The following is a 23,751-nucleotide window of genomic DNA, read 5'->3' as shown; positions in this document are numbered from 1 at the left end:
CAACGGCCCCCGCGTGGTTTGCCCTCCCGGCTGACCACGCCTCCTCTTCCTATGCAGAAGCTGCCAGCCCCTCGCTGTCTGCCAGCCTCGCTCCGTTTATTCTTATTTCCGCCTGTTCGCGCTCTGCGTTATCGCCGCTTCGGCTCTGTTTCCAAAATATTTCACAGCGAGGGCCCCCCCCCCCGCCCCCGTGCCAGGCAGTGGCGGGAGAGGCGCTTCCGGCAACGATGCTCGCAAAACCCCGCCGTAACGTTTACCCGGCACCATGGAAACGCATCCGCGCAGCTCTGCACGGCGTAACGTGAAGGCTCTGGGAATCTGGAGTCCCTTAATATTTAATATGCCGAGGTTAGGGTGTTTCTAAAATCGTGAGCAATTAAAAAAAAACACTGGAGTGAAGATAGGAGGGCGATCGGGAGGCATCTGTGCCCGCTGAACACAAATGGCCTGGCCCGCAGACGCGAATGCTCTGCTAAGATACTTGGCCAAAGGAAACTGGGTGCCAAGGGGAAAGCAACAAAGAAACTGAGAAATCCTTCATGGCGGCGGCACGTGCAGAAATAGAATTCAGAGGCCTGTGAAGTTAGAGAGTCTGTTGTCTTTATTGCACTGAACACAGGAAGGAGCATGGGAGAGAAAGGGCCTCACTGTGCATCGCTAACGTTGTATCCAGTCCTTGCAAAACCTGACATCTGCATGAAGTCGTTTGCTTTTTATCTCTTGGGTGCATTTAAATTCTTATTGTTTAAAAAGAAACAAATATTGAATAGGCATTTGCCATTGAAAATATGGAATAACTACTGTTGTTAACTTTTCAGAGACACGCATTTCCTGAGCAATATATATAGCATCTGTTTTTTAAAAAAATATATATTTGTATTGATATCAGAAAGGAAGGGAGAGGGAAAGAGAAACATCAATGATGAGAGAGAATCATAGATCGGCTGCCTCCTGCATGCCCCCTACTGGGGATTGAGCTCGAAACTCAGGCATGTGCCCTTGACCAGAATCGAACCCGGGACCCTTCAGTCTGCAGGCCGATGCTCTATCTACTGAGCCAAACCAGCTAGGGCTATATAGCATCTGTTGCTAAACCTTTCCTTAAATAAGCACATAACTCCGTGATATACACAAAGTAGACATTAAATAGATGTTAGATATCTGATGGATTACTGAAGTCTAATTATTTCCAATAGACATCTGAAGACATTTCTTTTGCACTGATAAAACACTTTCTCTCCTAAGGAAGCAAAATTCAACCTGGATCGGTCATTCAATTCATTTAAATAATAAGGAAATTGAGGGACTGAAAATGAGGGCTATGGCCAAGAACACCAGTCACATCAATGGAAAAAAATCTAGAAAGACGGCTGATTAGCTGGGCGGCTGAGAGTTTGTGGTGGTGTCCAGTAGACGGTGTTATGTGGCCAGGCTGGTCAGTGGCTATGGAAAAACGGAGGCAGCTGCTGACACCTTGCCCACCTCATAGTGTCAGGGAGGGAAGGGACAGGAAGACACATACCTGTAGGCTTGTAACAACTAAGTGGGAAGTGGGTGGGGCCAGTTCCCGTATTAACAAAACAGTGTAGCCCTGGCCGGTTTGGCTCGGTGGATAGAGCGTTGGCCGGCAGGCTGAAGGGTCCCCGGTTCGATTCTGACCAGGGGCACATGCCCCGGTTGTCAACTCGATCCCTCCCAGTGGGGGATGTGCAGGAGGCAGCCAATCGGTGGTTCTCTCTCATCATTAATGTTTCTATCTCTCTCCCTCTCTGAAATAAAAAATATATATATGTAAAATAATAATAAAAAAAAAACAGTGTAACTATGCTCCTAGGTTTATTTCCAGTAAACCACACTGGCTTTGTTCTTACTCATCTTCTCCAAAAGCTTGACTAGCTGTACATTTGCTTTTTTTATTTTAAAATGCATATTTTTATTGATTTCAGAGATGAAGGGAGAGGGAGAGAGAAACATCAATGATGAGAGAGAATCATTGATCAGCTGCCTCCTGCACGCCCCCTACTGGGGATCGAGCCCACACCCTGGGCATGTGTCCTTGACCAGAATCGAACCCAGGACCCTTCAGTCCACAGGCCGATGCTCTATCCACTGAGTCAAAGCAGCGAGGGCTACATTTGCTTTTTTAAAAAATATATTTTTTATTGATTTCAGGGAGGACAAGAGAGATAGAAACATCAATAATGACAGAGCCCTGGCTGGTTTGGCTCAGTGGATAGAGCATTGGCCTGCGAACTGAAAGGTCCCGGGTTCAATTCCGGTCAAGGGCACAAGCCTGGGTTGTGGGCTTGATCCCCAGCGGGGGACTTGCAGGAGGCAGCCCATCCATGATTCTCTCTCATCATGGATGTTTCTATCTCTCTCTCCCTCTTCCTTCCTCTCTGAAATCAATACAAATATTTTTTTTTAAAATGAGAGAGTGTCGGGCTGGCTGTGCATTTGCTGTTTGAGGCCTGGTTGAGCTGGCGCGGGAAGGACCCCGTGCGAGCCTCCTGAGGCAATGTGGGGTCATTGTTCACCGCCAGGAAATGACAGCGCAGTATTGATGTGGCAACCCGTGACAGGGGCTCCGTGGAGTCCACATGTCACACTGGTCTGCAAGGACAGGAAGCAGAGCTCTGCACGCTGGTCATTTCCATAAACGACAGCAAAGCTTCCCAACTAGTGAGTGCAGGCTGTCTCCGTGTGTGACAAGCACGGTGCACATCTGTGCTTTCAGCCATGTTGGTGCTCCCAGGAGGTTGTTAATGTCGCCTTTATGACAAAAGACGACAGTGCGGGAGGACCTCTCCCGGGCCACCAAAACTGCTATACACTCCCAAACCGGCCAGTGTCACCCCCTAGGGGGCTCCAGCCCCAGGAACAAGGAGGTCAGCCCCTCGGATGGAAAAACAGCTTCAGGATGAGAGCTGTGTGGTCCACACTGGATGGTGGACAGCGTGGGAGGTGGAGCCTACAAGGACGGAGAGGTTTGGCTGCCAGAGAAGGCACAGCTCCACCCTCCTTCCTTTATTGGACAAAAGAAAATAAGACACGTCAAGGATGAGGTGGAGTTGAGACGGAGAAGAGGTTTGTGTGTAGCACAGACGCTAGGAGGAAGCCTGAAAGGGGAGGAGATAGGGGCAGAGATAAAATGCGGGGCCCACAGTCGATGCTGAACATAGAAGCCCACCTCTTTGTCATCGTATCAGCAAGAAGCAAGGATCTCCAGTCAGCGTGGACTTCCATCAAGCAATGCCATGGCTTCTGATCGCCCGGATCATCCCTCCTTGCCATGATCACGACAACACGGGTTCCCAGAGGTGTCTTGGTGATCGTCAGTCCTACACCACCATGAGATAATGTCGTCACGTCGAAAACTTTTCATTTCTGTCTTGCCCTTCCCTGCATCAGAGCTGTACAACAAACCAGGAAGAGCACCTGCCTGCCAGAAATGTAGGACCTCAGTGCTGGAACTTTTCGTCAACATGGAAATTTGATTTCTCTCCCTGGTTAATAGAAATCCATAATCCTTCATGAATTCTGCATAGCCAAGCCTTCCAAAGGGGGGCTTTCTTGCTAGAGAAAGGATAGGTCTTTGGATTGTTTTTTTTTTCTCCTTTAATTTGTTGATATTAAAATCTGTCCACTGTGCTTAGGGTTTTCCAGAGAAACAGAGCCAACAGTTTATATACAGGATGGGGCAAAAGTAGGTTTACAGTTGTCAGCACACAAAACATCGTTTATTCTTGCATTATGATTTATTAATATTATGTTATTTTCCATATGAACAACTGTAAACCTACTTTTGTCCCACCCTGTATATATTGTATTATATATTATCCTATATAATAGAAGGGTAATATGCAAATCGACCAAATGGTGGAACGACCAGTCGCTATGACATGCACTGACCACCAGGGGGCAGATGCTTAATGCAGGAGCTTCCCCCTGGTGGTCAGTGTGCTCCCACAGGGGGCGCACCCCTCAGCCACAAGCCGGGCTGATGGCTGGCAAGCATAGCAGTGGTGGAGGGAGCCTCTCCTGCCCCGCCCCCCCCCCCCCCCCCCCCGCCCCAGCAGTGCTAAGGATGTCCGACTGATGGTGGGGAGTGGGCCCTAAGCCATCAGTCGGACATTCCCCCAAGGGCTTCTGGACTGCTAAAGGGCACAGGCCGGGCTGAGGGGACCCTCCTCCCCCTGAGTGCACGAATGTTGTGCACCAGGCCTCTAGCATTTATTATATATATGGAAAAAGAGGAAGAGATTTATTATAAGGAATTGCTCCCTCCTCACATAATTATGGAGTCTGATAAGTCCCAAGATCTGCAGGGTGAGTTGCAAGCTAAAGATCCAGGAGAGATGATGAGTACTTCTAGTCTGGAGGCCAGCGAGCTCAAGAGTTAGGAATTCCCCCCTTTCTGGGAGGAGGCCAGCCTTTTTGTTCGATGCAGGTCTTCAACTGATTGGCTGAGGCCCACCCACACTAGGGAGGGCAACCTGCTTTATGCGGGTCTACCAACTCAAGTGCTAACCTCATCCAGAAACACAGGAACAACCAGAATAACGTTAGATCAAATATCTGGGCACCTCCTGGCCCCATCAAGTTGACACATAAAGTTAACCGTCACATCCACTAACCGAGGTTATCTTTGATAAAGAAATAACCTTCACTATTTTATTTCATTTCACTTTTACAACCAAAGAGGAAACATTATTTGGTGAATAGAGAGAGACTGAATGCCAGGAAACTCACGCGGCTGCTTTAGGCACATGCCTCTGAATGGCTGAAGAGCAACACCCCAGCTGTTGCTATAATTTAGCTTTTCACGACACGGTGTGGTCCCCGTTTGTAACTGTAAAAATTTGATGGAGTAAAAGGTGTGTGCTTTCTCAGTTAAAATGAGAAGTCACTGGGCACCTGAATTAGGACTCTGGTCTGAATAAGTTAACTAACTTTAACAACTCCGCTGTCTAGCTAACTCACCTACCCAGAACACATCATTTTTTTCGCCCACCTGAGGATACGCATGCCCCAAAGTCTCTACACAGCTAACATTCGTGCATTTTTTTCTCATAGAACCCTAGGCTCTTCTTCTTCTTCTTTAAATTATTCTAACAAGTCTGCTTAACAGCCTACAGAAAATTGGTAAATTAATCTGAAGTAAATCCTATATAATAAAAGGGTAATACGCAAATTGACCGAACGGCGGAACGACCAGTCGCTATGACGCACACTGACCACCAGGGGGCAGACGCTTGATGCAGGAGCTGCCCCCTGGGGGTCAGTGCCCTCCCACAGGGGGAGCGCTACTCAGCCAGAAGCCCTGAGCTGGGCTCACAGCTGGCGAGTGCAGCGGCAGTGGCAGAAGCAGGCCAGGCTGAGGGACGCCCCCCCCCCCCAGGTGCATGAATTTCGTGCACCGGGCCTCTAGTCATTGAATAATAGGAAGTGGAGGGAGATACAAGAAGAATGGAGAGCAACAGGGGCTGCAAGGGGCTGGCGTGGGGACAGGAATGAGAAGTGATAGCTGTGGCCAGAGCGACGCTATAAAAAGACAAAACCACACAAACACCGCCGTTGGGGAAGACTCTGTGCTGGGCCAAACACACCTCAGCGGACCCGAACGCCAGTCCTACAGCACAGCGGCGTGAGAGCATTGGTGAAGAGACAGGGAACCCCCAGTCCTGCAGGCCTGGCTCCGGTTCAGTGCACCCCAGTTAAGATAACAAGGCAGGATGATACACAGGTTAGGAAATGTCCCCCAAGAAGGGTAGAAATCTGAACATTCATGAGTATACGGGGTGAACCCTAACAATGATGAGAACTCAGCTGTTCTGAACAGCAGGCTCCCTGAGAGCACCAGGTAGTTAGTCTCAGCTGGCTAGGCTCTCCCCGGGTAACTTTGGGGTTTTTTTTGTCTTTTTTGTTTGTTTTTTACTTTTGTATTTTTTTTAAAATATATTTTTATTGATTTCAGAAAGGAACGGAGAGGGGAGAGAGATAGAAACATCAGCGATGAGAGAGAATCATTGATCGGCTGCCTCCTGCATGCCCCCTACTGGGGATCAAACCTGCAAGCTGGGCATGTGCCCTTGACCGGAATCGAACCCGGGACCCTTCAGTCCGCAGGCCAACGCTCTATCCACTGAGCAACCCCGGCTAGGGCTACTTTTCTACTTTAATGTATTTCAGATAGAGGACAAGACAAACTGCCTTGTGTACAAACAAACAATTTCCTCCTTGTTGCTGTAATGTGATGTTATTTCAACACACGACTTCTCCTTTGGTTACCCAGGGCCTTGAGAGACAAGACAATCTTTGCCGCTCTGGATAAGAAGATGAGGATGGAAATGACACAAAATTCTCTCATTTTCCACGAGTTAGCAGAGGGCTTTCCTTGGACTATTGACTAAGAATTTACAATCCACGGGGATGGGCTATAGAAAGGATCCATGAGGATCCGAATGCATATGTATCCTGTAATCATTGTCAAAATCCTCTGGGCATTGGTAGAAGGAGAGGAGTAGTTCACATTTTGTGCTGCTCTTAGGAGGTGCGGAAACTTCACATATAGTCTCAAGATGATATTAATATTCCATCAGAGCAGTGTTCCCCAAAGTGTGCTTCATGAAGTGCTATGTCACCACAATGAGATATTATAAGGAGACTAGAGGCCCAATGCACGAAATTCGTGCAAGGGGCTCGGCCCTCGCAGCCCTGGCTTCGTCCGGAAGGTCGTCTGGAAGGATGTCCGGAAGGTCGTTCCACTGTCCAGTCTAATTAGCATAGTATGCTGTTATTACTATAGATAATTTTCAAATGAATTTGGCAACACTCCCATACATATGCCCCCTTTTAGAGAGTCACAAAGTTCATTAACATGATAAAAAAAAGAAGCCCTGAGAAATTCTATCTTTATTAAATCCAGTCTTTCATAAACCTATTTGACTATGGAACTTCTTTTCGAGTTACACCAATGGCAAGCCAAGCGTGCTCTAGGACTAGTGTTCAAAAATGGAGCCTGCAACCTGGGCATGTGCCCTCCAAAAGGCTGAGGTTCGCTACGGGATTTCCGAATAAAATCCGGAGGTTTCAGCCTGCAATTCTTGAGGGGCTTCTGGAGCTCAATTCATTTTAATTCATAAAAACAAACACTTTTTTTTCCCCGCATGCCATCAAAATCCACTTTACCGTATATATTTTTCCTTTCTTTTTTTTTTGTTAATCCTCACCTGAGGATATTTGTCCATTGATTTTTAGGGAGAATGGAAGAGAGAGGGAAAGACAGAGAGAAACATCGATGTGAGAGAAACACATTGATTGGTTGCCTCCGACCAGGGCCAGGGCCCAAGGAGCCTGCAACTGTGGTACATGCCCTCGACCAGAATCAAACCCGGGACCCTTTGGTCCACAGCCCGGCACTCTATCCACTGAGCCAAACCATCTAGGGTTGTATTTTTCTTGTTAGGACCAATGCTGGCGAGCTAAGTCTTTTTTTTTTAACTCTTTCTTCTTTCTGCCTCTTGGAGGATACGGTGCTAACTTGTCTTCGTCGCGCCCATGTGCAGAGTCAATGAACACAAAGGAATTTACTGTGTCAAGGCGGGCCTCTGTGTCATCATAGCTCACACTGAAGACGGAGAGACCTGCAGTGAGAGTGGGTGGCTCCATGCAATTTAACAACTCTATTTCTTACTTCCTACGTGCCGGAAAAGAGAGCTGAGACTGGGCAGAGATAAACCAAGATCAAAAGGGTAACGGCCTATTCTCCAGATGCTCTAACACCATCATAAATCAAAATCTTTCTTTTTTTAAAAAAAAAAAAATTGATTTCAGAGAAGAAGGGAGAGAGATAGAAACTCAATGATGAGAGAGAATCATCGATCGGCTGCCTCCCGCACGCCCCACACAGGGGATGGAGCCTGCAACCCGGGCATGTGCCCTGACCAGGGATGGAACCGTGACCTCCTGGTTCCTAGGTCGATGCTCAACCACTGAGCCACACCGGCCGGGCTCTGCTGTGTCTATCTTCAATGTACTTCTTGCCAGGTCCCTTCTCTTTGCCTTTCCCCGTGTATATCTGGGCTCCATGCGCAGCCTGTCGAGGTCTGTTATGAATTCATAATGATACTCTGCTATTATCTGCACGAATCTGGAACAGGCTTGCGTGTTTGCGTCATCGGTCTGTGTAAATAGAAAAAACCCAATGAGAAGGGCTGGATGCTGTTATAATATTCATGAAGCACAGATGTGGATAGAGACATTAGGCCTGCACTGTCATCCCGAGTTACATCCCTTTGTGTGATTCTCACACTATTGGACATAGGCCTTGTTTGCACGTGGAAATGGCCGCTTGTTGTCCGGGAGACAGGATGGTCTATGTTACAATTCAGATGCTGTCTGGGACGTATTTTAGGGGAAGAGCAGCTTCCTGGAATCACCCTGATCTTGTCTTTGAAATTTCAACACTCACAAGATGTACGGCAGAAAGATGCGATCCCTCCGTCAGATATTTTGAGCCATTCCACCTCCCCTGGCTTTGTTCTTGCAGCCCTCAGGCATAGTTCTGCTTCACACGTCTAAAACCTAAAAAAACCTCCTCAATCCTGTGTCCTTCAGACACTCCCTCTCCGGATCGCCATCACCCCGCCCTCCGGGATGTCCCTTGAGGGGTTGGGGGGTGTTCTCCCTGCTTGTCCTGCCCCTTCACTCACCAGGGCACCTTCTCAGCTCAAGGTCAATTTCTTTTTTTTCTTTTTTTTAAATATATTTTATTGATTTTTTACAGAGAGGAAGGGAGAGAGATAGAAAGTTAGAGACATCGATGAGAGAGAGAAACATTGATCAGCTGCCTCCTGCACATCTCCTACTGGGGATATGCCCGCAACCCAGGTACATGCCCTCGACCGGAATCGAACCTGGGACCTTTCAGTCCGCAGGCCGACGCTCTATCCACTGAGCCAAACCGGTTTTGGCCAAGGTCAATTTCTTTTCCCCCTAAGCTTGCTTCACCTTTAGTATTCCCTAACTCTGTGGTTGGCAAACGGCGGCTCGAGAGCCACATGCGGCTCTTTGGCCCCTTGAGTGTGGCTCTTCCTAAGCCTTAGGAGGACCCTAATTAAGTTAATAACAATGTACCTACCTATATAGTTTAAGTTTAAAAAATTTGGCCCTGGCTGGCTTGGCTCAGTGGATAGAGCGCCGGCCTGCGGACTGAGGGGTCCTGGGTTCGATTCCAGCCAAGGGCACATGGCTGGGTTGTGGGCTCCATCCCCAGTGTGGGGTGTGCAGGAGGCAGCCGATCGATGATTCTCTCTCATCATTGATGTTTCTATCTCTCTCCTTCTCCCTTCCTCTCTGAAATCAATAAAGAAATATATTTTTTTAAAAATTTGGCTCTCCAAAGAAATTTCAATCGTTGTACTGTTGATATTTGGCTCTGTTGACTAATGAGTTTGCCGACCACTGGCCTAACTCAGGGACTACCATCTAGCTACGCAGGCTTCATTTGCAAAACTGCAAGTCGTTGCAGATTCCCGGGTTTTGTGACTTCCCAAATCTGGTCAATGTCCAGATCCTTCACACCTCTCTCCCAGCCCTCCCCCCGCCTAATGCTGGTGCCATCCTGGTCTCAGGGCCTGGGTGAGCTTCCTGCCACCATCGTCCAACCCCTCCAACCAGACTGATCTCCCTGAAATCAAGTTTAAACCAAGTTTAATGATGTTACTCTCTTGCCTCAAATTCTCCTAAGGCAGCTGGTAGCCTCTAGCAGAAGTTCAAAGGCCCAAACTAGACCCTGCCTTATTAAGGTGACTTCTTGGTCTCACCAGGCCGCCCATCGGACTCCGTGCTTCCCTATACTCACGTCATTGTTCACACCTTCATATCTTTGCTCAGATTTCAAGCTTCTCCTATGCCTACCTCTCCTCAGCATGTCCGGCCCTTCCTTGGTGCCCTACTAGACTCTGCGACAACTCTATTGATTCATTGATTGATTTTATTGATTTCAGAGAGGAAGGGGAGAGAGAGAGAGAAAGAGGGAGAGAGAAATAGAAACATCAATGAGGAGAGAGAATCATAGATCGGCTGCCTCCTGCACGCCCCCTACTAGGAATCGAGCCCACAACCTGGGCATGTGCCCTGACCGGAATCGAACAGTGACCTCCTGGTTCAAAGGTCAATGCTCAACCACTGAGCCACACCAGACAGGCAACTCTTTTTTTAAAAAAAATTAAATTTCTTGGGGTAACTGGTTAATAACATTACATAAATTTCCGTTATACAACGTCAGACTACAACATCTGTATACTCCATTGTGTGCTTGCCACGCAAAGGCCAGATTCCTGCTGCCGTGACAATCCTAACACAGGGACAAGAACACTGCCATCTCCTTATCTTCCTGTGACAGATGGTAGTGAAGGATTGCATAAGGACCGGGACTGTATCTTAACTATTTTTGTACTCCTAGCTTCTAGCACAGTGTCCGACAGGGAGTTGGTGCTCAATAAACATCTGCGGAAGGAGTGTTTATTGTCACTCGCCTCCGTGGAAACTTTATTTTTTAGGAACTTTAGAATTTTTACTTTGGGGATGGAGATAAAGTCCTGCCTGGCTTAATACGGCAGATTTCAGCCTTTTGCTTCCGGTCTACGAAGGCTCTGAAGTTCATATTCCAAGTGGAGTGAGAGCAACCAGGAAGCAAGAGGGAACACCTGGGCGCCAATAAGACTTATCGTTCGAAAGGAAACAATGGTCCCTTTAAGACTACAGAGTCTTCTGAAGTCTTATGTATATTTAAATCTAATCTCAAATTATAAACGGGATTTATTGTGAGGGCGGAGTTCAGCCCAGGATGGTGATCTTTAGTCCTGGAGGTTGTTTGCACAACATCTATAGGCAAACAAGTGTTCTTACTTTTAATATAGTCAAACTTACCAGTCTCTCCTTTTCTGATACATGTTGTTCGTGTCTTATTTACAACGTCTTTTGCAACTCCAAGGTCTAAAAGAGTCACCTGTGTTTTTAAAAATATACATTTTTATTGATTTCAGAGAGGAAGGGAGAGGAAGAGAGAGATAGAAACATCAATGAGGCCAACAAAGTGCGCGCTTTGAGAGGGGCGGAGCCGGATTAAAGACGCTGCGTCACATCCTGGAGACTTAGAGCCCGCGTGGCAGCAGTGCGTAGCGATTGGGACCTCAGCGGTGTGGAAACTTGTGGTGCCGACAGGCTGAGGCCAAGCCTCTGTACAGAAGGTGCAATGCCGGGAGCCGGCCCATCCTTGCTGCTTGACACAGTCGCTGCAGGGAAGAAACATCTGCACAGCTTATGTTTCAAGGGACCTGGCGTCTATGGCACACTGTTCTTAATATGTTTGCTCCCCTTCTTAGTACTATGTGTTTTAACCAAGGTCACCTCTCCGAGAAAGGTTGTTTCCCCAGGTGGGGATTTTCCCCTGAAGTTAGGGAGGGGATAAAACCCCTTAACTAAGTGCCAGGCGGGTAGTTAATCACTTTAACTACGAACAATCACACTTAAGCTACATAATCTTTACTCCCTGGAATGGAGATAAGAAACGCCCTAACCTTTGGAATAGAGATTGATAGGATTAAAATCAACTGGTATAAATACAGATGTAACAAGACAATAAAACACAGAACTTGGCTGGAGATCCTGGCTGGAGAACCTGGCTAGGCTGCTGATCAACTGAACACTGTTGCCGTGTCCTTCCTTCTTCACCGACTCCATCCACACCTTTGGGAACCCCTGGACCTGCTGGGGTTGGACCCCAACAGTGCAAGAGGTTGGCAGCTTCGGTTGAAGCACATCGAGCTGAGTGGCGGTGGTGGCAGTGGTGGCGGCAGCGGCAGCAGCATCTAGGAGTCATGAGCGACAGCGGCGAGCAGAACCACGGTGAGCGGGAATCCCGTTCTGCTTCCAGAAGTGGAAGTGCTCATGGATCTGGGACATCTGCGAGGCATACCCCTGCAAGGTCTCGCTCCGAGGAAGATTCCAGGCGTTCCAGATCAAAGTCCAGGTCCAGATCTGAACCTAGGTCTAGATCCAGGAGAAGTTCTCGAAGGCGTTATTATACAAGATCACGATCTCGGTCTCGCTGCCATAGACGATCCGGTAGCAGGTCTGGCAGTCGAGACTACCGGAGGCGTCCCAGCCACGGTCATTTTCCCATGTCTACTCGCAGACGTCATGTGGGGAATCGGGCCAATCCTGCTCCCAACTGTTGTCTTGGAGCATTTGGATTGAGCTTGTACACGACAGAAAGAGATCTCAGAGACGTATTCTCTAAATATGGCCCCATTGCTGATGTGACTGTGGTCTACGACCAGCAATCTAGACGTTCAAGAGGGTTCGCCTTTGTGTATTTTGAAAATGTAGATGATGCCAAGGAAGCAAGAGAGCGCGCCAATGGAATGGAGATCGATGGACGTAGAATCAGAGTTGATTTCTCTATAACAAAAAGACCATATTCCCCAACACCAGGAATTTATATGGGGAGACCTACCTATGGCAGCTCGCGCCGTCGTGATTACTACGACAGAGGATACGATCGAGGCTGTGATGACCGGGACTACTACAGCAGATTAGACAGAGGTGGTGGTGGAGGGCGAGGAGGATGGAGGGCTGCTCAAGACAGGGAGCAGGTTTACAGAAGGCGGTCACCTTCTCCTTACTATAACCGTGGAGAATATAGATCGCGTCCCAGATCGCGATCATACTCACCTCGTCGCTATTAAAGCACGAAGTGGAAGGCTTTCTGAAATCTACTTTAGAGTTTGCATATTGTTTGTGGACAGTATTTTTTATTGTCTCCTGTTTAAAAAGTGAACAGTGCCTAGTGAAGTTAGGTGACTTTATTGTACAAAACTTCATTGAAAGGGTTTTTTCCTACTGAATCCAGGGTATTCTGAAGATCAAAGCCTGTGTGTAAAATGCTACCAAATGGCAAAAAGCAACAATAAAGTTTGATTTTTTAAAAAAATATATTTTTATTGATTTTTTACAGAGAGGAAGGGAGAGGGATAGAGAGTTAGAAACATCAATGAGAGAGAAACATCCATCAGCTGCCTCCTGCACACACTCCCTACTGGGGATGTGCCCGCAACCAAGGTACATGCCCTTGACTGGAATTGAACCTGGGACCTTTCAGTCCGCAGGCTGATGCTCTATCCACTGAGCCAAACCGGTTAGGGCTAAAGTTTGATGTTTTACTTTTCTTTCTAACATCAGTCCTTAGCAGAATTGTTCAGACTAGGTTGTCAGTAGTAAGTTTGAAGACAAAAATGTCCATTTTCCTTTAGTCCATGGAACCTACCATACTTAACATACCTGCAACTAAATATTAAAAATGATGCTCTGTAACTCAGTACTGCTAGTATTAGACCTAATGATCTTTCAATACAGCAAATGCGTAATGCTTATACGAATGTGGATTTGTCAGCCTTTATGTAATCTGTATTTTATAGCAGGGAAAGAGTGGCACAATGTATGGCTTAAAAAGGCTACTTCTCAATGATGGCATTTCAACTGGTTATCAGCAAATGATAATACATTCCACCACAAATGTGCTCTTTTTCTAGCTTTTAGACCAGGGGTCCTCAAACTTTTTAAACAGGGGGCCCGTTCACTGTCCCTCAGACCGTTGGAGGGCCGGACTATAGTTTAAAAAAACAACTATGAACAAATTCCTATGCACACTGCACATATCTTATTTTGAAGTAAAAAACCAAAACGGGAACAAATACAATATTTGTATTTGCATGTGGCCCGTGGGCCGTAGTTTGAGGACCCCTGTTTTAGACGATATGAAAGAAACTGGGTGCTTCAGAATTTGGAGAGAAAAACACGACTGTGCTGTGTATGAACTGAAGACTGCCTGTTCATTTTTTAAATATTATTTCAGACCCTTTGCATACCAGAGGAGGCCCAATTTCACTCAAATGTCTTGAGAACTGTGTTAAATAAATGCAAATGAAAAGTAAAAAAAAGAAAGAAAGAAAAGAAACATCAATGAGGAGAGAGAATCACGAATCAGCTGCCTCCTGCATGTCCCCTACTGGGGATCGAGCCCGCAACCCTGGCATGTGCCCTTGACTGGCATCGAACCCGGGACCCTTCAGTCCGCAGGCCAACGCTCTATCCACTGAGCCAAACCAGCCAGGGCGAGTCACCTGCATTTTTTAGGTTTTGTTTTGATACTTAAGTTCTTGATCCATTTGGTGCTGATTTTTATTCAGAGTCTGAGTTCGGGATTCAGTTTCCTTCTTTTTCATAGGCATAGCCATTTTTTCCAAGTTCATTTATTGAATAGCCTCTCCTTTCCCTACGAGTCTGAAATTCCACCGCTGCCATACAGCAAGATTTCCCAGCATCCCGTCCGATTCCATTGGTCAGTTTGTCCCTGGGCAAGTCCTGCACTGTGTTAATCACTGTTGCTTCATAGTAGGTTTTCTCCTTGGAGATCTTCTTTTTTTTTTTTTTAAATATATTTTATTGACTTTTTACAGAGAGGAAAGGAGAGGGATAGAGAGTTAGAATCGATGAGAGAGAAACATCGATCAGCTGCCTCCTGCACACCTCCTACTGGGGATGTGCCCGCAACCAAGGTACATGCCCTTGACCGGAATCGAACCCGGGACCCTTCAGTCCGCAGGCCGACGCTCTATCCACTGAGCCAAACCGGTTAGGGCGAGATCTTCTTTTACAACCACCCTGTCTCCTGTTCACAGTAACAAAACCCCCAAACAACCCAAATGCCCATCAAGAGAAGAGTGGACAGATAAGCTGTGCTTTTATTCCCACAACAGAATCTGATTCGGCAGTTCCAACATGAACTACGGCTACACGCAACGATCCGATTGAATTGTGGCAACATATTCCATTTTAAAAATAAATTCCAAAAGATTACATACATCATGATACCCTTTTCCCAAGTTAACCATGACTCGACTAGCCCAGCTGGTGTGGCTCAGTGGTTGAGCGTTGACCTAGGAACCAGGAGGTCACGGTTCGATTCCCGGTCAGGGCACAGGCCCGGGTTGCGGGCTCGATCCTCAGTGTGGGGTGTGCAAGAGGCAGCCGATCCATGATTCTCTCTCATCATGGATGTTTCTCTCTCTCTCTCCCTCTCCCTTCCTCTCTCGCTAAAATAGCAATAAAAACATTTTAAAACGAAACAAACAAACAAACAGAAAGCACAGCGCTGACCACATACCAGTAGAATGAGATGATCACCAGATCCTGAGAGGTGCTCTATGGAGGAAGTGACATTGAAGGTGAACTCTGGGGGATCAGGAGGCACAGGCAATATCTGTGTCTGGGGGCGCTGGACAAGGAGGATTCCACAGAGCAGAATGACAGAACCAGAGAAGCAAGAAGGGGCAGGATCCGCCCTGGCCAGGGCGGCTCAATGGGTTGGGCATCGTCCCAGGCACTGTAAGGTTTCCAGTCCCACACTGCGTGTCAGGCTTGAGCCCTGTAGGGGGCGTGCAAGAGGCAGCCTACATCCATGTTGCTCTCTCCTTCTCCCTTTCTCCCTCTCAAAACCCATGTAAAAATCTTAGAAGACAAAAAGAAGGGGCGAGGATGCGTTTGGGGACTTTGTTTTCAGTGCTGACCACATACCAGTAGAATGAGATGATCACCTTTGAGGCTCACAACGTAAACACTACTATTACTCATATTTTTTTTCCCCCCTGTGGACACCTGGGGCCCAAAGAGATTAAGTCATTTCCCCAAGTCCCAACAGCTAGTTCACGCAGAGCCAGTCGGTCTGGCTCGCCAGGCCTAACCACTAGACTGTCCTTCCCCGAGTGTTTCAATAAGCGGGTGACTTGTCGCCACACACAATGGCAAAGGACGGCACTAGACACGCCGTGGCAGCTGAATTGGTAGAAGGCAGAAAGACAAATAGGAAAATGTCACCCCCTTGTAATACGTAAACACAGAGCAGGTGCTATGAATAGTCTTGGTCCTATGCTTTCCTCCCAAAGGGCTCCAGGGCCTCTGGCTCGCCGGCCTCACCATTTTCTTCTGCTCCCCGCCCGGGGAAGGGCACTGAGGACATGTGTCCTTGCTTTGCGAGGTCCCAGGCCCCCAGCTCCCTGAGTGAATGTGGGTCAGGTGTTTCCCAAGCTGGCGGGCTCCCCCGAGGCCAGGCGGGGTCCTGAGCACACTCCCAGATTTCTTTCCTGTGGGGCGGCAGCCAAGCCTTTGTGTCCCTGACCTCAGCCGCCCCGGCCCTCCCAAATGGCTCGGGAAACTCCTTGGCCTGGGGGCCTCCAGGGCCTGGGACCCGCAGGAACGCCTTGCTCTGCGAGGATCTGGGATCCACCATGAGATGAAGGACAGGTAAGAAGAGAATGTCTTGCTCCTATGTCATCCTCCTCCTCTGGGTCAAGAGGGCAAATGAAGGTCATTTCTAATTTTCTTTGTTGTTTTTTTAATATATATTTTTATTGATTTCAGAGAGGAAGGGAGAGGGAGAGAGAGAGAGAAACATCAGTGATGAGGGAGAACCATTGATCGGCTGCCTCCTGCACGCCCCCTACTGGGGATGGAGCCCGCAACCCGGGCAGGTGCCCTTGACCGGAATCGAACCCGGGACCCTTCAGTCCGCAGGCCGACGCTCTATCCGCTGAGCCAAACCAGCTAAAAAACTAAGCTGTAAAGAAGGCTGAGGAATGGCTATAGAAATAGTAAGCACCCTCAAGGCAGACAATACCCCTCTCCCCCAACTTCCTCCCTATGGAAATATATGTTTTTCTTGGAGACCAGCGGCTCTCAAACTTGAGCGCCATCCGAAGGAGCTGTCAGAGCATCGCTGGGCCCCAGCCCCAGGGTTTCTGACTCTGTGGGTCTGGGCCGGGGCCTAGGAATGTGCATTTCTAACGAATTCCAGGGGATGTGCCACCTGCCAGGTGGTCAGGGGCCACACGTGGAGAACATGCTTCAGACCGTGGCCCTAGGACACGCCGTGACACGAGACATGGCACTCTGTCAGCTGTGACAGACCCTTGGATCCCTTCCCCTTGGAACGTTCTAGAAGAAGGCACTAAAAAATCCAGGGTTCGGCTATGCGATCTCCGTGGTCTCTCCCTGAACCCAGTCCTCTGCGAGGGATCGAGGGGCGTGGACTCCAAAGGCGACGAGCCCGTCGTGACACCTCGGGACGCGTTTCCCATAAAAGTCAGGAGGGGAGGAGGCATCGATAAATCCCCATCGTCCGCACGGGCCAAGCAGAGAGGCCCTCGTCCACGGAAGCGTGTCCTGAATTGGGCTCAACGGGCAGCTGGGGACGGAGAGTCAGGGCCTCCTCCTCTGCTTGTTTGTTTGTTTTCCTGGCGTCGGAGTCAGGAATCACGGGCCACCCACCACGGTGTCCCTGTGCAGGGGGGACAAATGCCAACAACGGGCTTTGGAGGCCGCAGCCGGGAGCCACGGTGCCCTGAGATCCTGGTTAACTGACGGCCGGCCCAGGTTCCAAACCTACACCTTCTGCCCTGGCTGGTGTGGCTCAGCAGTCGGAGCATGGGCCCACTCACTAAAGGGTCGCGGGTTCGATTCCTTGTCAAGAGCACCGACCTGGGTTGCAGATTCAATCCCCAGCCCCCCCCCCCCGCCCCCCCGCCCCTATGGTCGGGGCAGGTGCAGGAGGCAACCAATCGATGTGTCTCTCTCACATCGATGTTCCTCTCGCTCTCCTCTGTCTCTCTCACTCTCCCTCCTCCTTCCTACTCTCTCTGAAAAGCAATGCAAAACAAACAACAAACAAATCCTCCCGGTAAGGATTAGCAAACACGAAAAACCAACACCTTCTGATGAACGGAGTCTGTGTGCGAATTTTGTTGTTTTCCTGAAGTTGCAGGCTTCCTTGGCACACCAGTGGGAGCCGTTCGAGGACTTCTGATCTCACGCATGAGTCAAACCAAAGTTGCTCCTTGCCAACCAGGAAGCGTTTGCCCTGATCTGGCTGCGGAGGAGGGAGTTGGCATCTGGCGTGGCATAGAGCCCTGGCTTCCGGCTCTGTGGCCATGCCAGGCAGAAGCTCTGCCTGGTCAAGCTTGACCGGGCTCTTCCTTTTGTTTTCGTTCCTGTTGGCAGGTGAGGACATTCAACTCCCTCCACCCCCACCCCCCCAGCCCATCCGGGGCTTGCGCTAACAGCACCTGGTGATTTACTGCTTAATGACGGCCCTGCCCATGTCTGCCTGGGCCTGTGTGAGCGCTGGAGTCCTTTTCTTTTCATCCAACCCAGGCAGTTACAGCTACGGATTCAGAAGACTTTTTTTTTTTTTAACGGTTGATGACCGATTTCTCGAGCGGCACCAAGCCAGGTCAACCCCAGGGATGCGGGAATAAAGCAGAGAGGGGAGTTGTCATCCAGGAAAACGGAGGCTAGAGAATCCCGAGCTTAGGGGTTGATGGAATATTCTTTCCCGTGGGTCACAACAGATATGCAATGAATCAACAGACCACTTGAGCTATTCTACGAGAGAGAGAGAGAGAGAGAGAGAGAGAGAGAGAGAGAGAGAGAGAGCGCTATATGCTCCCTGAAGACACACAGGCCAAAATCTACACACTCAGACTTTGAGCAGCAGTAACTTCAACAGGAAGGTTTTGTCCAGATAACAGGCAGCAGAATCCTGACGCCTGGGAGCCCGGGAGTGAGACTAACAAGGGGAAGCAGCCCAGGCCCAGCTCCAGGGCCCCACACCTCCCTGCTGGAGGGGGACCCAGAGCATCTCAGCTTCCCTTCTGCTCAAGAAGCCAAGCGTTATGTGGGCATTTCCAGCGCCTCCCGTTTTACTGTAAACTCGTTTTCCCAGAAAACCTCGAGCAGTGTTGGGAAGTCACCTGTCCACCGCCATCAGAGCAGAAGCCCTGCGGGCCCTGCCCGGTCTGAGAAACGCGGAGGGTGCTGGGAAATGCGGTGGGATTGGGGGGGGGGGGTGCTTTGAGAGAATCACAGGAATCACCGTCAGCATCCTGGACTCTTTGCAAGCCCCGTTCGGAAAGACCTCATGAACAGCGATGCTTCTCAGAGCGCTGCTTGGAGGTGAGTAGATACTGGGGTTTGATGAGCCTCTCACCGATGCTTCTGTCCCTCCCACTCCCTTCCCTCCCTTCCACTCTCTCTAAAAACCAATGGAAAAAATATCCTTGGGCAAGGATTAACAAAACAACAAAACCAAAACAAAAATTATCTATATTATAAAAAGCCAGTGCCGTAACGCCGTAACGACCAAAGGACCAGTCACCATGAAGTGAGTGCATGGAGCACCTCTCAGTCCCTCCCCCCTGCGGCCCACAGGCTCCAATCACAGCAAGCCTGGCGGCCAGTGGGCGGGTGGGCCAGCAAGGTGGGTGCCCCCAGGTGAGCAAGGCGAGGCGTGCGCAGGTGGGCGGGGCTGCACGATTTCGTGTGCTGGGCCTCTAGTATGTATATATTACTTATGTTCTTATGTGACCACAATGTCCATATCAGCCTAACAGAAAGAACAGTACTTCCTTGGTTTCTCCTACTACCCAGACTATAATCAATTTTTTTTTTTTTGTCACTGAAATAGAGTCTAATTCTATTGTAGCTGGCTATTTTCTATATGACGACGTCCACCTACAACGATAAAATCGAGGGGGATACTGACGAAGAAGGAAAGGACTTTAGACATTTTTCTTTGTAAAATATCCCTTGAAAAGAATATTCCTTTTAGGTAGGAGTAAGTCTGTAAGTGTCTGAGGGACGTTCTTTATTATCTATGGACTTCATAATATTACCCATGAAACAAGTTTCCCTTATGGATGCTGTGATATCATGCTCCTGTCAGGAAAAGTAATTAACCAGGGTGAATCTCAGTGGGTGTAAGTATAGCTTCCTGCCATATGTCTATCTGCCCCACTCTCTGAATCGTCAACGTAAGTGTTGTTGAAATGTGTGGTGTTTCCCGACACTGCTTTGGAAATGCCTGTGCTGAGTAAGTATTAAAAATATAGTAAACTATTCTCAGCACCTTCAAAATATTCCTAGTCCTCTCCATTTCTAGGGTCAGAAAGAGTAATTGTACCCACTCATGTGGCGCTTTTAAGCACTTTACCTATACTAACTCTTTTTACAGTTTTTAACAACCGTGAAGAAACTGCTTAGCCCTGGCTGGTGTGTTCAGTGGTTAGAGCATTGGCCTGCATACTGAAGGGTCATGGATTCGATTCCCGGTCAAGGGCATGTCCCTGGGTTGCAGGTTTGATCCCTGCCTGTATCGGGCTCGTGCGGGAGGCAATTAATCGATGTGTCTCTCTCACATCCATATTTCTCTCTCCCTCTCTCTCTCTCCCCCCCCCCCTCTAAAAAGCAATATAAAAAATATCCTTTGGTGAGGAGAAAGAAAGAAATAGAAAGAAAGAAAGAAAGAAAAAAAGAAAGAAAGAAAGAAAGAAGGAAAGAAAAGTGCTTAAGTGTTACCAAAACAGCAGGCCAAAAAGAGAAGAATGTAACCACAAGAAGATAGTTGACCAAATGTTTAGGTGACAGGAAATGGAATTTTTAAATTTAACTCAAGTCATATTTTTCTATATATCTATATCAGTGATGGCGAACCTTTTGAGCTCGGCGTGTCAGCATTTTGAAAAACCCTAACTGAACCCTGGTGCCGTGTCACATAGAGAAATTTTTTGATCTTTGCAACCATAGTAAAACAAAGACTTACATTTTTGGTATTTATTTTATATATTGAAATGCCATTTAACAAAGAAAAATGAACCAAAAAAATGATTCATATGATTCAAATGATGGTGTCATAGGTTCACCATCACTGATCTATATCTATATCTATATCTAGATCTAGATCTCTGTTATATATGGCCCATCATTTGAAAAAATGACAGCAACCTTGACATTCATAAAGTAATGGATTTCATGAGTATGTGCTCAAGATATGCGCACACTGTATTTTTTTATACTCTTACAGCTATGATTTGAGCTGGATGCCACAACAAAGTACAAAGAGCAAAAATGTGGGTCAAAATTGAACCGTGCCGCCCCTTAAAATGGGACGCACACTATGGGCTTCCGTGATTTCATTTCCTTACTTCACCTTTTCTGGGAGAGGTGAGGCCTCGCCCTCAGCCTGGTTCTCTTTTTCTACCTGCGTCCTCCCTCGTCCCTCAGCCGCTTCCCAAATGGGTCACGTGACGGGCTTCTACTCCGGTTGTGCTGTAAGGTGGGAAATGCTGTGAACACGTCCATCACGGGGGCAGTAGGTTGTCTTGGAGATGAGAACAATTCCTGAGGTAGGTAGGTGCCTGCTGCCCCTCTGGGCTTCTGCCCTCCCAGCAGTGGGGCTCACTGCCTTTGCCTTTAATTATAGTTTGAGACACCGTGTTGAAATATTTAATCTCTGAGTAATGACTGGATTTGAGTTTCCTAATTGGCATCTGTGTGGTTAGCATCGGTGCCAAAGCACGAATCTAGAACGCACACGCCATACGAGACGTGGACTCTACGTAAACATTTCTCATACCTGCCCCCTTCACTCCAGGGCAATAATATTATTTAAAAAATGGAAGGATAAATATCCTATCCTTCATGGTTCTGCATATATTTGGATCGCTAACCAACAACCTGTTACGGTTTACAAGTCACACCAAAAATCCATGTGTGATCAGCACAGAGTGAAGTGTCATTGTCCCTCTAAAGAAGACCTTGGCCTTGGGAACTTGCCTTGCTCATTCTCAATTGGTGTTTCGGGCGCCTGGGAGTAGTTCCCAGAAGATAAATGTCCACCCACCACTGGGTGACTTATTTAGAACCTTGTGGAACCAGCTTGCGAGGCCTAAGAGGATAGGTGAGGTAGAGTCGTTATTGGCTTGAAGTCTGCCCACCACCTTGGGGGAGTGTGTTTCCTACAAGAGGAGTATCACCGGGCATCTTCCTCCAATGACTGACAGCTTCCAACTGTTTGAAACAAGACGAAACTCAGCCTCGGCGACACACACGCCTGTTGGATGTGTGCATGATACACGCTATGGGCGTGGGACCGCCCAGCTCGCATTCCCTGAATAATGTATGTTTCCTTTGGCGGCCTCGAGTTACCCAGGGGTGACGGTGGAGGCAGAGGTGGAATTACAGAGCCCGGCTGTTCTGCCCACGGAGAACGTTTCTCGGGTGAAAGGCCAAGGCATGGCCTGGTGAGGGGCTGCTGGCAGGCGGACAGATTGCTCTCTCAGCGGCGGAGAGGGAGGAGTGATTCTGATCGTCCCATCTGGCTAGCGCGGGCAAACACGCCCCTTCTGCGTCTGACACCAGTGGCTTGAGCCTTTTTTTGACTTCGGACAGGCAACCACCAGCTGCCTGAGCAGCGTGGGGGCTCTGTGTCCTCCCGGTGGTCATGGCATCCACATTCCCGCGAAAAGGAAAGCTGCTCTCTTTCCAAACGTAAGTAACACCGAGACTGGGGCCCCGCCTGGGCCAGGTGACCCAGCGCATGACTAAAGGAGGCCACTCCCAAACACCGAGCCATCCCTGTGGCTTATTTACTTGGCAGGATCAAAACAAAGCCAGATCTCTCAGCAGCAGGCCCCTCCCGGTCCCTGGCTGAGGGCGGAGGCCAAGGGCCTGCACTGGCTGGCGGGAATCTGATCTTCATATCCCCTGCCTCCTTTCCCAGGCCCAGTGCAGACTCCGAACTTTTTTTCCTCCAAATTCAGACACAGGGGATCCAGCCGTGTCCCAGATCAGGGCCCTCGGTGAATCCCCTCTCCTACTTCGTTAGGGGGCACTTTTCTCCTCACCTGACAGAAGAGGAAGCTAAAGGTTGGGTAACACACAGCCGGGAAGAGGCAGTGCCAGGAGAGGAACCCAGGTCAGCCTGACTCCAAAGGTCACGTTCAATTCCACTTCCTCATTTTCCACCAAAAGAATAAAAAAAAAGGTATATGTTTTATAGACAAACAGAGGCTGTCGTCCACCCCCACCTGGGTATGGGCCGGCTCTAAGTTCCTCTGCGGTGGGGCTCAGTGAGCCTGCTTTGGAGGACAGTATGCTGAGGACAGGAGGCCACCAGGCCCTTGGCCTCTCCGTAGTCACTAACTTCATTACTGGCCATAGATGATGAGTTGACAGTGTCCTTTGGACCCTTTTCATGGCGGGGTACCATTCTGTCTAGAGTAGACAGACGGGCTGGCATTACCACTTGAAAAGGAGTTTGCGCCCTAGCTGGTTTGGCTCAGTGGATAGAGCAGCGGCCTGGGGACTGAAGGGTCCTGGGTTCGATTCTGGTCAAGGGCACATGCCTGGGTTGTGGGCTCGATCCCCAGTAGGGGGCGTGCAGAAGACAGCCGATCGATGATTCTCATCATTGATGTTTCTATCTCTCTCTCTCTCCCTTACTCTCTGAAATCAATAAAGATATATTTTTAAAAAAAGAAAAGAAAAGGAGTTTGCTTCCTTTTTATGCCCTCCCTCTGTATATCTGGAAACAACTAACCTGAGGTGTATTCAGCCACATCCTTTCCTCCATAACAGACTAAAGTAGAAGAGGTGGGAGGCTGGGGCGGGGGGGGGGGGGGGGGGGGGAAAGGGTCCCAGAGAAGGTCGGGCATTGGGCACCCTTCTGAATTCTGTGGCAACACCTCAGGGGTACTTTGGGCCTCCCATCCCAAAGCTTCACATATTCCCATCCCAAGCCGCTAGCAGTGGGCAGCACTGCTCAGGTAGACCAGTAGACCGGAGCCCAGCACC

The 23,751-nt window shown here is 48.7% G+C and overlaps 1 protein-coding gene and 1 long non-coding RNA gene across 2 annotated transcripts; both read left to right on the top strand.

The window, feature by feature from the left end:
* Window positions 1–11,880: 11,880 nt before the first annotated feature.
* Window positions 11,881–12,992, top strand: LOC118678878 (transformer-2 protein homolog beta-like). The gene has a single exon (XM_036355012.1). It carries the CDS (start codon window positions 11,886–11,888, stop codon window positions 12,753–12,755), a length of 870 nt encoding a protein of 289 aa, XP_036210905.1. The 5' UTR covers window positions 11,881–11,885; the 3' UTR covers window positions 12,756–12,992.
* A 7,720-nt stretch (window positions 12,993–20,712) lies between these two features.
* On the top strand, window positions 20,713–22,954 carry LOC118678939. Its single transcript, XR_004975067.1, has 2 exons — window positions 20,713–22,446; window positions 22,679–22,954. It is a non-coding gene; the product is annotated as an uncharacterized LOC118678939 (long non-coding RNA).
* Window positions 22,955–23,751: the final 797 nt, after the last annotated feature.

Source organism: Myotis myotis, unplaced genomic scaffold (genome assembly GCF_014108235.1).
Source record: "Myotis myotis isolate mMyoMyo1 unplaced genomic scaffold, mMyoMyo1.p scaffold_m19_p_21, whole genome shotgun sequence".
Taxonomy (NCBI): domain Eukaryota; kingdom Metazoa; phylum Chordata; class Mammalia; order Chiroptera; family Vespertilionidae; genus Myotis; species Myotis myotis.
The sequence above is the reverse complement of the archived record's forward strand: the minus strand, read 5'-3'. Positions and strand labels throughout refer to the sequence as shown.

What these genes read in the sequence shown, in the direction of transcription:
- LOC118678878 (XM_036355012.1), top strand. Translation starts at nt 11,886, where the DNA reads ATGAGCGACAGCGGCGAGCAGAACCACGGTGAGCGGGAATCCCGTTCT.